Here is a 13,125-nt window from a genome sequence, read left to right as displayed (position 1 = left end):
GGGTTGTAATAGTTCGCTGCAGGATCAGACACCTCCAGGTTGCAGCAGCTTTTAGCAAGTGTAATATAATGAGAGTGTAAGCTCTTGTGAGCAGGGCCTTCACGCCTCATGGCTAACTGGATGGCTCCATGTATCTCTGTAAAGTCTGTTTTTTGTCTTTGTATGTACCCCCCAGCTCTATGGAATAAATAAGATGAATGGGCACGCACATGGGCAGCTTATCCTGAAAGGTTAGTGACAATCTAAATACCAGACAAGGAAGACAGATAATAAATAGGTAACACTTACCTCTTCTACGGAGCACGGCAAAACTACTCGGCTGAAAAGACAAAAAAAAATAAAAGTTGTTTAGAAAGGAAAATAATGGTAAGAATTCACAACTATTTACAAGGTAATGTACAGTCTGTATGGTAAGAAATGTGACGGCCAAAGGGTCTGTCCCACCATATAGACTTATCCGCACAGGAGAGACGATAATGTATGGGGGGTCCCAAGTCTCCTGCTGGAGAGGCGCTCATATTCAACCTGGTCCAGAATTGTACGTTTCATTCTTCAGCATCAATACTAGCTATGCATGGCTAGCACACACTGCATTTTTGCAGTCTGTTTTTCCATCATAAATTTTATTTAAAAAGGATAAAAAAAACTGATGAATGAGACCACAAAATGAGACACGGGTGCATCTTGAGCAGTTTTTGAGCCTTTTTTTATAATGCAAGTAAGGCTGGGTTCACACTACGTTTTAGCAATCCGCTTTTTTAACCCGGTCTTTTTTTGGGGGGGGGGGGGGGGGGGGGGGGGCTAGAAACAGATGAAAAAACTGATGCAATTATGTGCATCCGCTTTGATCCGTTTTTTTCATTGACTTTCATTGTAAAAAAAAAAAAAAAAAAACAACGATCAAAACGGATGTTTTTTTTTAACAGACACAAAATGAGGCTGACTACATTTTTGTGTAAGCTAAAAAAAAACGAATCCGTTTTGATCCCTTTTTTTTTATAACGGAAGTCAATGGAAAAACGGATCAAATTGGATGCACACAATTGCATTAGTTTTTTTTTTCATGTTTTTTGCAAAAAGGATGAAAAAAACAGATTGCAAAAACGTAGTGTGAACCTAGCCTAAATGGAAAACAGGATTAAAACAGATGCATCCATGCAAACAGATGCATCACACAAATGCATCCATTTTTCATCCGTTTATTTTTGCATAAATTAATGAAAAATCGGACTGCAGTGAGAACCCAGCCTTAGGGTCCTATTACACGGAGCGATTTTTAACGAATAACGACTAACGATAAACGATTGCAAACAAGATTATTTATCGTTAACCTGAAATCGTTTACCATATTACACAGAACGATAATCGTTAGTTACTATGTCGTTATTGCTATCGTTACTATGATCGTTTACTCCATCTGATCCCAGCAAAACAATGAACAATGAGCAATTACACTGAACGATTAGTGAACAAGTGCGGAACTTGAGCGAACGAATGTGGAATTACAGCGAACCATTAACGATAATTTTAAGTTCAGATCTAAATCAACGAACAACGACATACGAACGATTTTTCGATCGTTGCCTGCTATTAGACAGAAAGACTATCGTTTAAATTCGAACAATTTTAACGATTTTTTGCACGATAATCGTCCGGTGTAATAGGGCCCTAACTAACGTTTAATATTAAAAAAAGGACATAGGAACCCAGATGACTGTAATGCCATCATCAAGAAGTGGTATTGTATATTTTTTTTGTATTCCAAAACAGACTCTGTGATTTTTCAGAACAGGTGTAATGCAACCACCAAGTTATACTTAAAACCACTGAGACATCCCACCCATGGGTGACAGTCATGTACCCTTTCACGCCACCATATAGAAGATGTCCTGGCAGCCCCCCCCCCCCCCCAACAATCCACCTTAAAGGGGTTACCCCACATAGTCACTAAAACACAGGTTCCAGGCCCTCCAGACTTTCTCCCTACATGACTGCAGGGGGAGACCTTCAACTGAGCGGTGTCCAAACATATGATCCACCGCAGATTCACTGACCTGTTGCGGTTATGTGACCACCACTCAATTAACGTTCCCCCACCTTAGTAAAGACCACATTCTAGTATGCAGCTGTCACACTCAGGCCCTCCAGCTGTTGTAAAACTACAATTCCCATCATGCCTAGACAGCAGAAGCTTTAGCTTTGGCTATCCAGGCATGATGGGAATTGTAGTTTTACAACTTCTGGAGGGCCGCAAGTTTGACACCACTATTCTAGTAACTGATGGGGCCGAGAACAATGATTCATTTATCACATATTCTATGGCGGCTCCACATTGTCTTAGACAACAAATAAGCCCAGAAGTTATTTTAAAATTGCAGACAGGAAGGTGACAGAGTGAGAACCGATGTTATTTTTCGCTGGATGTGGCCTCCCATTAGACACACTTGACCTAACAATCTAGGATAATGCTGATGTCGGCTTCCCTGAGAAACGACTACAGGATTATACTGTGCGCTTCCTGGGCTGCAGGACGTTCCACCATTGTCTGCAGTGACAGCTCCAGATTTAGCCAAGAGGGTGGTGTCCTAAGTCAGCTGGTTTTAGAATTTTCGCAATTCAAATATTTCCTGTAATTTTCTACATTTCCATGATGCTTAGACTAGGTTCACACTGCGTTTTCAGCATCCGTTTATTGCAAAAAACGCATGAAAAACGGATTGCAAAAAACGGATTCATTTGTGTGCATCCGTTTTTCCATTGACTTCCATTATTAAAAAAAAAGGATCCGTTTTTTTTGACGGACCAAAACGGACAAAAAAACGTTGATGACCCTATTTTTCTGGACGTTAAAAAAAACGGATCCGTTAAACGGATGCTGAAAACGCAGTGTGAACCTAGCCTTATGTATTGATTATTATAAATATCGATAAGTATTTCCTTAATGTTAAGTGTTCTCATATTTTCTTTTCTCTACTTCATCTAGAAAAATGTGTTTCCATGGGGGAGATTTATCAAACATGGTGTAAAGTGAAACTGGCTCAGTTGCCCCTAGCTACCAATCAGATTCCACCTTTAATTCCTCACAGACTCTTTGGAAAATGAAAGGTGGAATCTGATTGGTTGCTAGGGGCAACTGAGCAGTTTCACTTTACACCATGTTTGATAAATCTCCCACTTGGGACGCGACGTGGCAGCCTGCCCAGCCATTTAGCGGCAGTAGTGGTGTCCCGTCTCGACCGCTGAATGGCTAAGCGGGCCTGCCACCTCACATCGCTTGACGCTACCAGAAAGAGACCGGAACGGCGGAGTGTGAGCATGAAAACTGGAGCCGGAAAGGGGGGGTGGGGGGGGGGTGGAAGGGGTTTTGTTTCCACCCACCCCCTCCCATATTGAAAAAATGTCCCACCCAGAGTTCTTAAGCAGACTGCCCCCTTCACACATCAGGAAAATCTGTCCGTTTTTCTCATCAGGATTTCCTGACCTATAGGGTTGCATTGAACAATGACAGCCTTCAGGATTTTCTCTGAAGGGTGTCCGTTCAGGAAAATGGGTCAGGAAATTATAGAAACTGTCCTATTTTCATCAGGGTTTCCTGAACGGTGCCCCCATAGAAGTCTATGGGAGCTCAGGAAACCCTGATGCACCTCAGGAAATCCTGAAGACACTACTAATGGTTTCCTGAACATAAAAACTGGTCAGTGTCAGAAAATCCTGATGGTTTCCTGAAGCCTTTTAAAGGCCTCCTGATCAGGATTTCCTGACAGGAAAAACTGACACTGATGTGTGAATGAGGCCTAAATCAGTCGTCTGACAATCTGCTAGATCGACGCTCGTTTACTGGGCCTATTACACGGCCCGATAATCGTTTAACAAGGGGTGCAAGGACATCGTTACCCATGTCCTTGCAGGCCTTGCTTACACTGTATACATTACCTATCCATGCTGCAGGGCTCCTCTTGCGCTGTGCTTCTTCCCGGGTCCCGCACACTCCAGCTTCAGAGCGGCCTATCTTAGCTGACAGGCCGCAGCAGTCCCAGCCTGTGATTGGCTGAGCGGCCTGTCATGTCACACAGGCCGCTCTGAAGCTGGAGCGCACGGGACCCGGGAAGAAGCAGAGGGCAAGAGGAGCCCTGCAGCATGGATAGGTAATGTATACAGTTTGGAAATCGTCAACTGCCGACCGTGCACCGTTATTACATGTAGCGGTGCGCGGTCGGCACTCGACAATTATAGGTCCAAACCTATATCAACGATCAGCCGATGATCGTTGTCATCGGCTGATCATTGTGTTTATTACACAGAGCAATAATCGCCGGGATAGGGCCGATTATCATTCCGTGTAATAGGGCCCTAAGGGTACTATTACACCTGACAGGTCAGCGCTTGCTCGCTTCTAAATATTGGGCCGTCTAATACAGCTCTAAGGAGAAACAGGATGCTGAGGATCCCAGTTCTGGTCATGTGTGGGGTCCACAGTGATCACACATTCATCAACTACTCAAAATGTTTCTTTTACAAGTCATGTGATTCTGTCATCATGTGAGGATTTCAATTGAAAAAATGGCTATATGAATAAAGATATGGCTTTTTCCCCCTAGAGATGTCTATGGGAAGAAAAACACCACTATTTCTTTAAAAAAAAAGCATGCTACGATTTTGCTAAACTGCCAGAATGCACCAAAAAAAAAAAAATGTTTGGATGGTGTTTCACATTTCCCATTTAACACTCAGCTAACATTTGACTGCAGCATTTAAAGGGGTTATCCAGCGCTACAAAAACATGGCCACTTTCCCCCCCTCTCGTCTCCAGGTCAGGTGCGGTTTGCAATTATGCTCCATTTACTTCAATGGAAATGAGTTTGAAACCCCACCCAATCTGGAGACAAGAGTAGGGGGAAAAGTGGCCATGTTTTTGTAGCGCTGGATAACCCCTTTAAGCCAAATAATATTCCATTCACCAATTGTGCCACTTGGGCTACACACATTAACACTCCCGTACTTTTGCAATGCACAGACCTACGGTATTCCGATGAATAGTAGTTGTGATCTGTACTAGGACAGATGTGGCACGGATAACCTCCCTGTAACAATTACAGACTTGTGAACTGGGCCATTTAAATTAATGGGTCTGTAGTTTGTCCACAACTGCAGATAGATTTTACAGATGTGTGAATATAGCCTAATACAGTTCTCTTCTCTATCTATACTTCTGGCCTGGGACACATCAAATAATCCCATGGCTTCAAGTACCACCTCTCCGCCGATGACACTTAGATCTATCTCTCCAGCCTGGATGTTAACCCCTTGCTATCCAAAACTCCAGAGTTTATTGGCTATAACGCCCTTCTTCTCCTCCCGCTTTCTAATCTTTCAGTCACAATCAATGGCTGTACTCTGTCCCCCAAGTCCGCTGCCTTGGGGTCACCTTTGACTCTTCCCTTTCTTTTACCGCACATCCAGACCCTGACCACCTCCTGCCACCTCCACCGAAAAAAACATTTCCAGAATCCGCTCTTTTCTCACCCCTGAATAGACAAAACTGCTGGTACATGCTCTCACTATCTCCCGCTTGACCACTATAACATCCTCCTCTCTGGCTTTCCATCTAACACACTTGCTCCATTCCAGCCTATCCTTAAAGCAGAAGTCCGGCGAAAAATTTTATTATTGTATTGTCCCCCAAAAGTTCTACAAATCACCAATATACACTTATTACGGGAAATGTGCATTATGGGTGAGATTTATCAAACTAGCGTAACGAAGAACTGGCTCAGTTACCCCTGGCGACCAATCAGATTCCACCTTTCATTTTTAAAAAAATCTGTGAGGAATGAAAATTGGAATCTGATTGGTTGCTAGGGGCAACTAAGACAATTCTACTTTACACCAGTTTGATAAATCTCCCCTAGGGTGCGTTCACACCTACCGCATCCGCAGCTTATTTTTCCGCGGAAATCCGCAGGTCTGGTAGTGCAGATTTCAACCTGCGAGAAATCCGCGTATGTGTGCGTTTTGCGGTTTTTCCGCAGCAAGTTTATCGCAACTGAAATGTCAGTTTAAAATGTCTCTCATTCTAAACTGACATTTCAGTTGCGATAAACTTGCTGCGGAAAAACCGCAAAACGCACACATACGCGGATTTCTCGCAGGTTGAAATCTGCACTACCAGACCTGCGGATTTCCGCGGAAAAATAAGCTGCGGATGCGGTAGGTGTGAACGCACCCCTAAAGAGTTTATTTCCCTGCACTTACTACTGCTTCAAGGCTTCACTTCCTGGATAACATGGTGATGTCACGCCTCAGATAAAATAGTGATGTCACGACCAGACTCCCAGATCTGTGGGGGATGTGGCTGCTGGAAAGGATGATGGCAGAGGGATGCTCAGTGTCCCTCCAGTGCCCTGTGTCCCTCTGCCATCATCCTCTCCAGCAGCCACAGGCCATGCAGCTCTGGGAGTCGGGTCGTGACATCACCAGGTTATCCAGGAAGTGACATCACCAGGTTATCCAGGAAGTGACATCACCAGGTTATCCAGGAAGTGACATCACCAGGTTATCCAGGAAGTGACATCACCAGGTTATCCAGGAAGTGAAGCCTTGATGCAGTAGTAAGTGCGGGGAAAAAAGCACTTTCTGTGCATTTCCTGTAATAAGTGTATATTGGTGATTTGTATAACTTTTGGGGGGGCAATACAATACTTTAATAAAAATTTTTACCGGACTTCTCCTTTCACTCTGCTGCCCAACTAATCCACCTTTCCCCTCTGCCAATCCCTTCACTGGCTCCACATTGCCCAACACATTCATTTTAAAATTGTTGACCCTGACATACAAGGTCATCCTCTGACCGGATATCCCGCTACCATCCCTCACGCACCCTTCGATCCTCCAATAACCTCCTTTTGTGCTCCCCCTTGTTTGCACCTCACACAACCGCCTCCAAGACTTTGCCCGAACCTCCCCTATACCCTGGGACTCGCTACCCCGACACATCCGGCTCTCATCCACCATCAAGACCTTCAAAAGTAACCTGAAAACCCATCTCTCCAAACTACGCTACAACCTACAAGAATTTAGTTCCACACTTTGTCTCTCTCCCTGTACCTTATAGATTGTAAGCCCTCGCGGGCAGGGTCCTCTTCCCCATGTACCTGTCTACAATTTACCTCATTCACGTCATGTGTTTTGATCTTGCAATGTTCCCATCTGCCCCCCCTATTGTTTGTATACTGCTCTGGAATCAAGGGTGCTGTAAACAATGAATAACAGCTTATTGTTCTCCTATGCAACAACGCCCAGTGTGACAGCACCCTCAACAAAGGGTCCTATTACACGGAGCGATTTTTAACGATTAACGACTAATGATAAACGATCGCAAACGAGATTGTTTATCATTAACCTGAAATCGTTCACCATATTACACAGAACGATGGTCGTTAGATATGATCGTTATTGCGATCGTTACTATGATCGTTTATTCCTTCTGATCTCAGCAAAGCAACGGACAATGTGCAATTACACTGAACGATTAGTGAAAAAATGCGGAACTTGAACGAACGTGGAATTACAGCAAACGATTAGCGAACGATTAACGATAATTTTAGGTTCAGATCTAATGGTGGTTTTACACAGAGCGATAATTCGCCCGATCAACGATTTTGAATGAACGATGTTTTTCTTATAGCGGTCAGCGTTTAGACGGAACGATACATTGTACGGAAAAATCGTTATGCGATCGCTAAAGCCTCTCTCACACATAGGTGAAATCATTGAACGACTGTTTACACGGAACGATCAGCGAATTTTTTGCGAACGATCAACCACGATTTGAGAGCTTGTTGAAAGATCAAAATGAACGATTTCTTGCTCGTCGATTGACCGTTCGCTGCGTTTACACGATAAATCGTTCCGTGTAAAACCACCATAAATCAACGCTCAACAAAATACGAACGATTTTTCAATCGTTGCCTGCAATTACACAGAACGATTAACGTTTACATTTGAATGATATAACGATTTTTCGTACGATAATTGTCACGTGTAATAGGGCCCTAACCTATTCTTCCTTCGGAGAGAATCCAACCATTTCGGTTAGATGTGAAAGAAAAGGAAGTGTGCCAAAACTCTCCGTGTGAAACGAATATTATACCCGGCACTTATAAGATGAAGTAACTTAACAGAGTCATAAAAGGCAGGTTACTGGGAAGTTACACATACTGGTCAATGTGTTCTCGACTACATAACACATTAAACAGCGCAATAAAAATACAATATCTATAATGAAAATAAACCAAGATACTACCAGGCTAAACAGGGCAACCTAACAAATGACCGTGCTGACGCTAAGGGCCCTATTCCACCGGACGATTATCGTTCGCATAATCATTAACGATTACCGATCTCAAACGACCGCTATTGCGAAAGACCTGAAACCATTCACTCATTTCCATGGAACGACAATCGTTACTTATGATCGTAGTTGCGATCGTTTTTTCTTCGCTATTGCGTTCATATCTACTGCGAACGACATAACGACTTTTTATTCAATGCGAATGATTTGCGATTGTTTTGCGAACGAGCAACGATAAAAATAGGTCCAGGTCTTATAAAGCGATCAACGATTTCTCGTCCGGTCGTTAGTCGTGGAATAGGGCCCTAAGCACGCTGCCAGAAGATGGAGAAGCAGGTCTACGCCGAATACCATACGCTCTAAAAAAAACATCCAAACAACAACGAGAATGAGTATAGACATCATTAAAGTGGCCATGTTTTTCCAACACTGTGTAATCCCTTTAAACCCCCCCCCCCCCCCCCCGTCCTTCTACAGGTCACATAGCCGGCTGATGGACAGCCCACTGAGCCAATCACTCAGTCACAGGTGAGCGGGCAATCTGTCGGCGGGGCTGTGACGTTGCAGCAGCCGCCGGACCGCAACGTACCAGGAAGCTGGGAGAAAATAACATCTGACAGCGCTACGGGGGCACAGGGATGTAAGTATACATTATTATGTTCCTGCACCCCCTTGCCTGTTGTTGATTTTGTTTTACTTTTGAGAGAGTTCTCCTTTAAATGGGATGATTCAACACAGCATGGGTCCAATAATAGCGTCAGATAATGCACCGGCCATTACTGATAGTCATTCAGAGATGGAGGAGATAGAGTAAACTATGCATTAGTAATACAGTTACACATTATACACAGTACAGGGTGGAATCCTATTATACAGAGTGCATGGTACAGGGTGGAATAGTGGACGGCACAGTCATAGAAAACCTTACACAAGGCCGTGTATGTCAGCTATGTGCATTCTAGCCGGACTATTCATTCCTGTACTTGGCGACTGTGACACATGAGCAGAGTGTATGGGGTGGAGAGTGGGCACAGCATGACATGTGCGCCATGTTTACAATGTATCCAGCAGATTTCAGTGATGGTGCACGAGCGGCCTCAGGATTTATGTAGACGCGCGCACATGGTACAAAAAAGAGGGGATTATTTAAAGGGGTATTCCGCTCAATCATAACTTTTCATATGTTGCTGCACATTGTGAGACTAATTTTTTTCCATACTTGTTATCTATTCAGTCTCCTTCCCCCAGTTCTGAGCTGCTGCTTTGTGGATGAAGACGCATACAATTGTATGTGAGCTTTCTTCTCTGTCCCCCCCCTCCTTTCTCAGACGGCTGATGTAAACAAGTCCCTGACAGGCTGTATCTGCAACTTTGTGGCTTTTATTTAATGCTGGGGGAGGGTTAAACTGAGTTCACGTTACTGAAGAACTCACTGCGATTTATCCTCCCAGAATCACAGAATTGAAGATAGGGACTTGTTTTCATGAGCCGTCTCAGAAGGGGGAGAAAAGCGCACAGTTTTCTGTGTCTTCAGCAGAAAGCAGCAGCTGAGAACTGGGGGAAGGAGACTGAAAAGATAACAACAAGTATGGAAGGAATTGTTACTCTCACCGTGGGCAGGAAATATACATGTACTGCTACATATCCAGTCATATACAAGGAGGAAACTTTTCCAATATTTCTCCCGCCTGGCCCCTTTGAGCAGGGCACAGTCCTCCCCGCCTGGCCCCCGGTGAGCAGGGCACAGCCCCCCCCCGGTGAGCAGGGCACAGTCCCCCCGCCTGGCCCCCGGTGAGCAGGGCACAGTCCCCCCCCCCCCCCCCCCGGTGAGCAGGGCACAGTCCCCCCCCCCCCCGGTGAGCAGGGCACAGTCCCCCCCCCCCCCGGTGAGCAGGGCACAGTCCTCCCCCGGTGAGCAGGGCACAGTCCCCCCGCCTGGCCCCCGGTGAGCAGGGCACAGTCCCCCCCGGTGAGCAGGGCACAGTCCTCCCCCGGTGAGCAGGGCACAGTCCCCCGGTGAGCAGGGCACAGTCCCCCCGGTGAGCAGGGCACAGTCCCCCCCGGTGAGCAGGGCACAGTCCCCCCGGTGAGCAGGGCACAGTCCCCCCCGGTGAGCAGGGCACAGTCCCCCGGTGAGCAGGGCACAGTCCCCCCCGGTGAGCAGGGCACAGTCCCCCGGTGAGCAGGGCACAGTCCCCCCGGTGAGCAGGGCACAGTCCCCCCGGTGAGCAGGGCACAGTCCCCCCGGTGAGCAGGGCACAGTCCCCCCGGTGAGCAGGGCACAGTCCTCCCGGTGAGCAGGGCACAGTCCTCCCGGTGAGCAGGGCACAGTCCCCCCCGGTGAGCAGGGCACAGTCCCCCCCCGGTGAGCAGGGCACAGTCCTCCCGGTGAGCAGGGCACAGTCCCCCCGGTGAGCAGGGCACAGTCCCCCCCCGGTGAGCAGGGCACAGTCCCCCCCCGGTGAGCAGGGCACAGTCCTCCCGGTGAGCAGGGCACAGTCCCCCCCGGTGAGCAGGGCACAGTCCCCCCCCGGTGAGCAGGGCACAGTCCTCCCCGGTGAGCAGGGCACAGTCCCCCCCGGTGAGCAGGGCACAGTCCCCCCGGTGAGCAGGGCACAGTCCCCCCCGGTGAGCAGGGCACAGTCCCCCGGTGAGCAGGGCACAGTCCCCCCCGGGGAGCAGGGCACAGTCCCCCGGTGAGCAGGGCACAGTCCCCCCGGTGAGCAGGGCACAGTCCCCCCGGTGAGCAGGGCACAGTCCCCCCGGTGAGCAGGGCACAGTCCCCCCCCCCCCCGGTGAGCAGGGCACAGTCCCCCCCCCCCCGGTGAGCAGGGCACAGTCCCCCCCCCCCCCCCCGGTGCGCAGGGCACAGTCCCCCCCGGTGAGCAGGGCACAGTCCCCCCCCGGTGAGCAGGGCACAGTCCCCCCGGTGAGCAGGGCACAGTCCCCCCGGTGAGCAGGGCACAGTCCCCCCGGTGAGCAGGGCACAGTCCCCCCGGTGAGCAGGGCACTTTGGCCGGTAGATACAGCTCAGGGCACATACGTCACTTCCCCAGCCAGCGCTCCGCAGCACATGGGTGTCGGTGTGCCCGGTACACAGGCCGGTGAGCGCTCCCGGTGAGTTCCCGGTAAGTCTCCGGGCAGCAGCCTCTCTATGATGCAACCTGCGCTGCCCCGGGGCACAGAGCCAGAATAACCGGCCCCTCCAGCCGCCAGGCCCCGCACCGGCCACGACTCCCGCGCTGAGTAAGGGCTGAGCCGTGAGCAGAGGCCACAGGCGGCCCGCAGCATTATCCTGCCTGATAACCGGCAGCCCCCTCCGGCCAGCTGCCTCTAAGCCGACTACCGTACAGCCGGCGTGCTGACCTCACACACCACCCTACCTGCCGCCCCCCGGCCCCGCTCCCCTCTCCCCTCTCCACACCGGCCCGCACTCACAATTCCTTGATTAACACCATTCTCCGCAGCGACCGCCGCAGCTCCTGTGCGGCACCGACGTCACACGACGCTTTCCGGGAGAGCGGACGCCGCGCTAAACCACGCCCTCCGACTGCACGGAACCACGCCCAACTATCCGCCTATTGGTTGCTTAGAACAGTCTGGTTTTAAAATCCCCGCCCACAGAGCGCTGATTGGCCGAGACGCTGTCATCTGTCAGAACGCCTATTGTGCCAGGTATTGCTGGTGGGCACTCTCGCAGGGATACCGCAGTCCTGTGCTCGGGCTCCGCTTCAGGACGGACGGTGCCTGCATTTAAAGGGACAGTCACTCGGCTTAAGGCCCTATTCCACCAACAGATCTGACGACAGATTATCTGCCAAAGATTTGAAGCCAAACCCAGGAACAGACTATAATCAGAGATCAGGTCATAAAGGAAAGACTGGATCTCTCCTCTTTTTAAATCCACTCCTGGGTTTGGCTTCAAATCTTTGGCAGATAATCTGTCGTCAGATCTGTTGGTGGAATAGGGCCTTTAGTCCATTGATTACAGTGATTGCTGCCTGTAGGTCTGATAGTAACAATAACTCAAATCAACTGGTGCCTGAGAGTTATATAGATTTGTAACACTTCAGTCTTCCAGTACCTATCAGCTGCTGTATGTCCTGTGGGGTATTCTTTCCAGTCTGACACAGTGCTCTCTGCTGCCTCCTCTGTCCTTGTCAGGAACTGTCCGGAGTAGTAACAAATCCCTATAGAAATCCTTTCCTGCTCCCCAGACTGGAAAGAATACACTACTTCCTTCAGGACGTACAGCAGCTGATAAGTACTGACAGACTTGAGATTTTTTTTTTTTAATAGAAGTAAATTACAAATCTCTGGCACTTTCTGAGCTGTGGTAAGGATTTTTTTATGTGGTTATCTGTAGTTTTTATTATCTTGGACTCCATATGCTTTTTCATAAATCAGTTTATAATGCAAATATCCTGAGGTGAACGAAATATAGCAATTCTGACATTGTTTTTTTTTTTCTGTTAATAGTTTGGATGTTTCCAAATGCAATAATACCAGTTATAGGGTTTTTTTCAACTTTTTTTTTTTAAATTGAGGACAGCTACAGATGCACACCAATAGCACTGTCCATAGATACCGGTCTGCGGCTATGGACGTGAATACAGCCTAAGTTGGCCAACATTTCTAGAACCACCAAGGTACTTTTGTTGAAAGAGATACAATGAGCAAAGTAATTAAAACTATGTTAGAGGCCATGTGCACACACCATTTTAATCGTACAACCGTCATTCAACAATTATCATACGAATAACGTCCATTATTTG

The 13,125-nt window shown here is 47.8% G+C and overlaps 1 protein-coding gene across 1 annotated transcript in view; it reads right to left on the bottom strand.

The window, feature by feature from the left end:
* PITPNB (phosphatidylinositol transfer protein beta) overlaps nucleotides 1-11,644 on the bottom strand; it is a 38,635-nt gene extending 26,991 nt beyond the window's left edge. The window contains exons 1-2 of the mRNA XM_069961298.1: nucleotides 11,394-11,644; nucleotides 289-319 (exon numbers count right to left, since the gene is read on the bottom strand). Coding sequence (XP_069817399.1) covers nucleotides 289-319; nucleotides 11,394-11,641 — 279 coding nt within the window. The 5' untranslated portion in view covers nucleotides 11,642-11,644. The remainder of the gene's footprint in view (nucleotides 1-288; nucleotides 320-11,393) is intronic.
* Nucleotides 11,645-13,125: the final 1,481 nt, after the last annotated feature.

Source organism: Dendropsophus ebraccatus, chromosome 3 (genome assembly GCF_027789765.1).
Source record: "Dendropsophus ebraccatus isolate aDenEbr1 chromosome 3, aDenEbr1.pat, whole genome shotgun sequence".
NCBI lineage: Eukaryota > Metazoa > Chordata > Amphibia > Anura > Hylidae > Dendropsophus > Dendropsophus ebraccatus.
The sequence above is the reverse complement of the archived record's forward strand: the minus strand, read 5'-3'. Positions and strand labels throughout refer to the sequence as shown.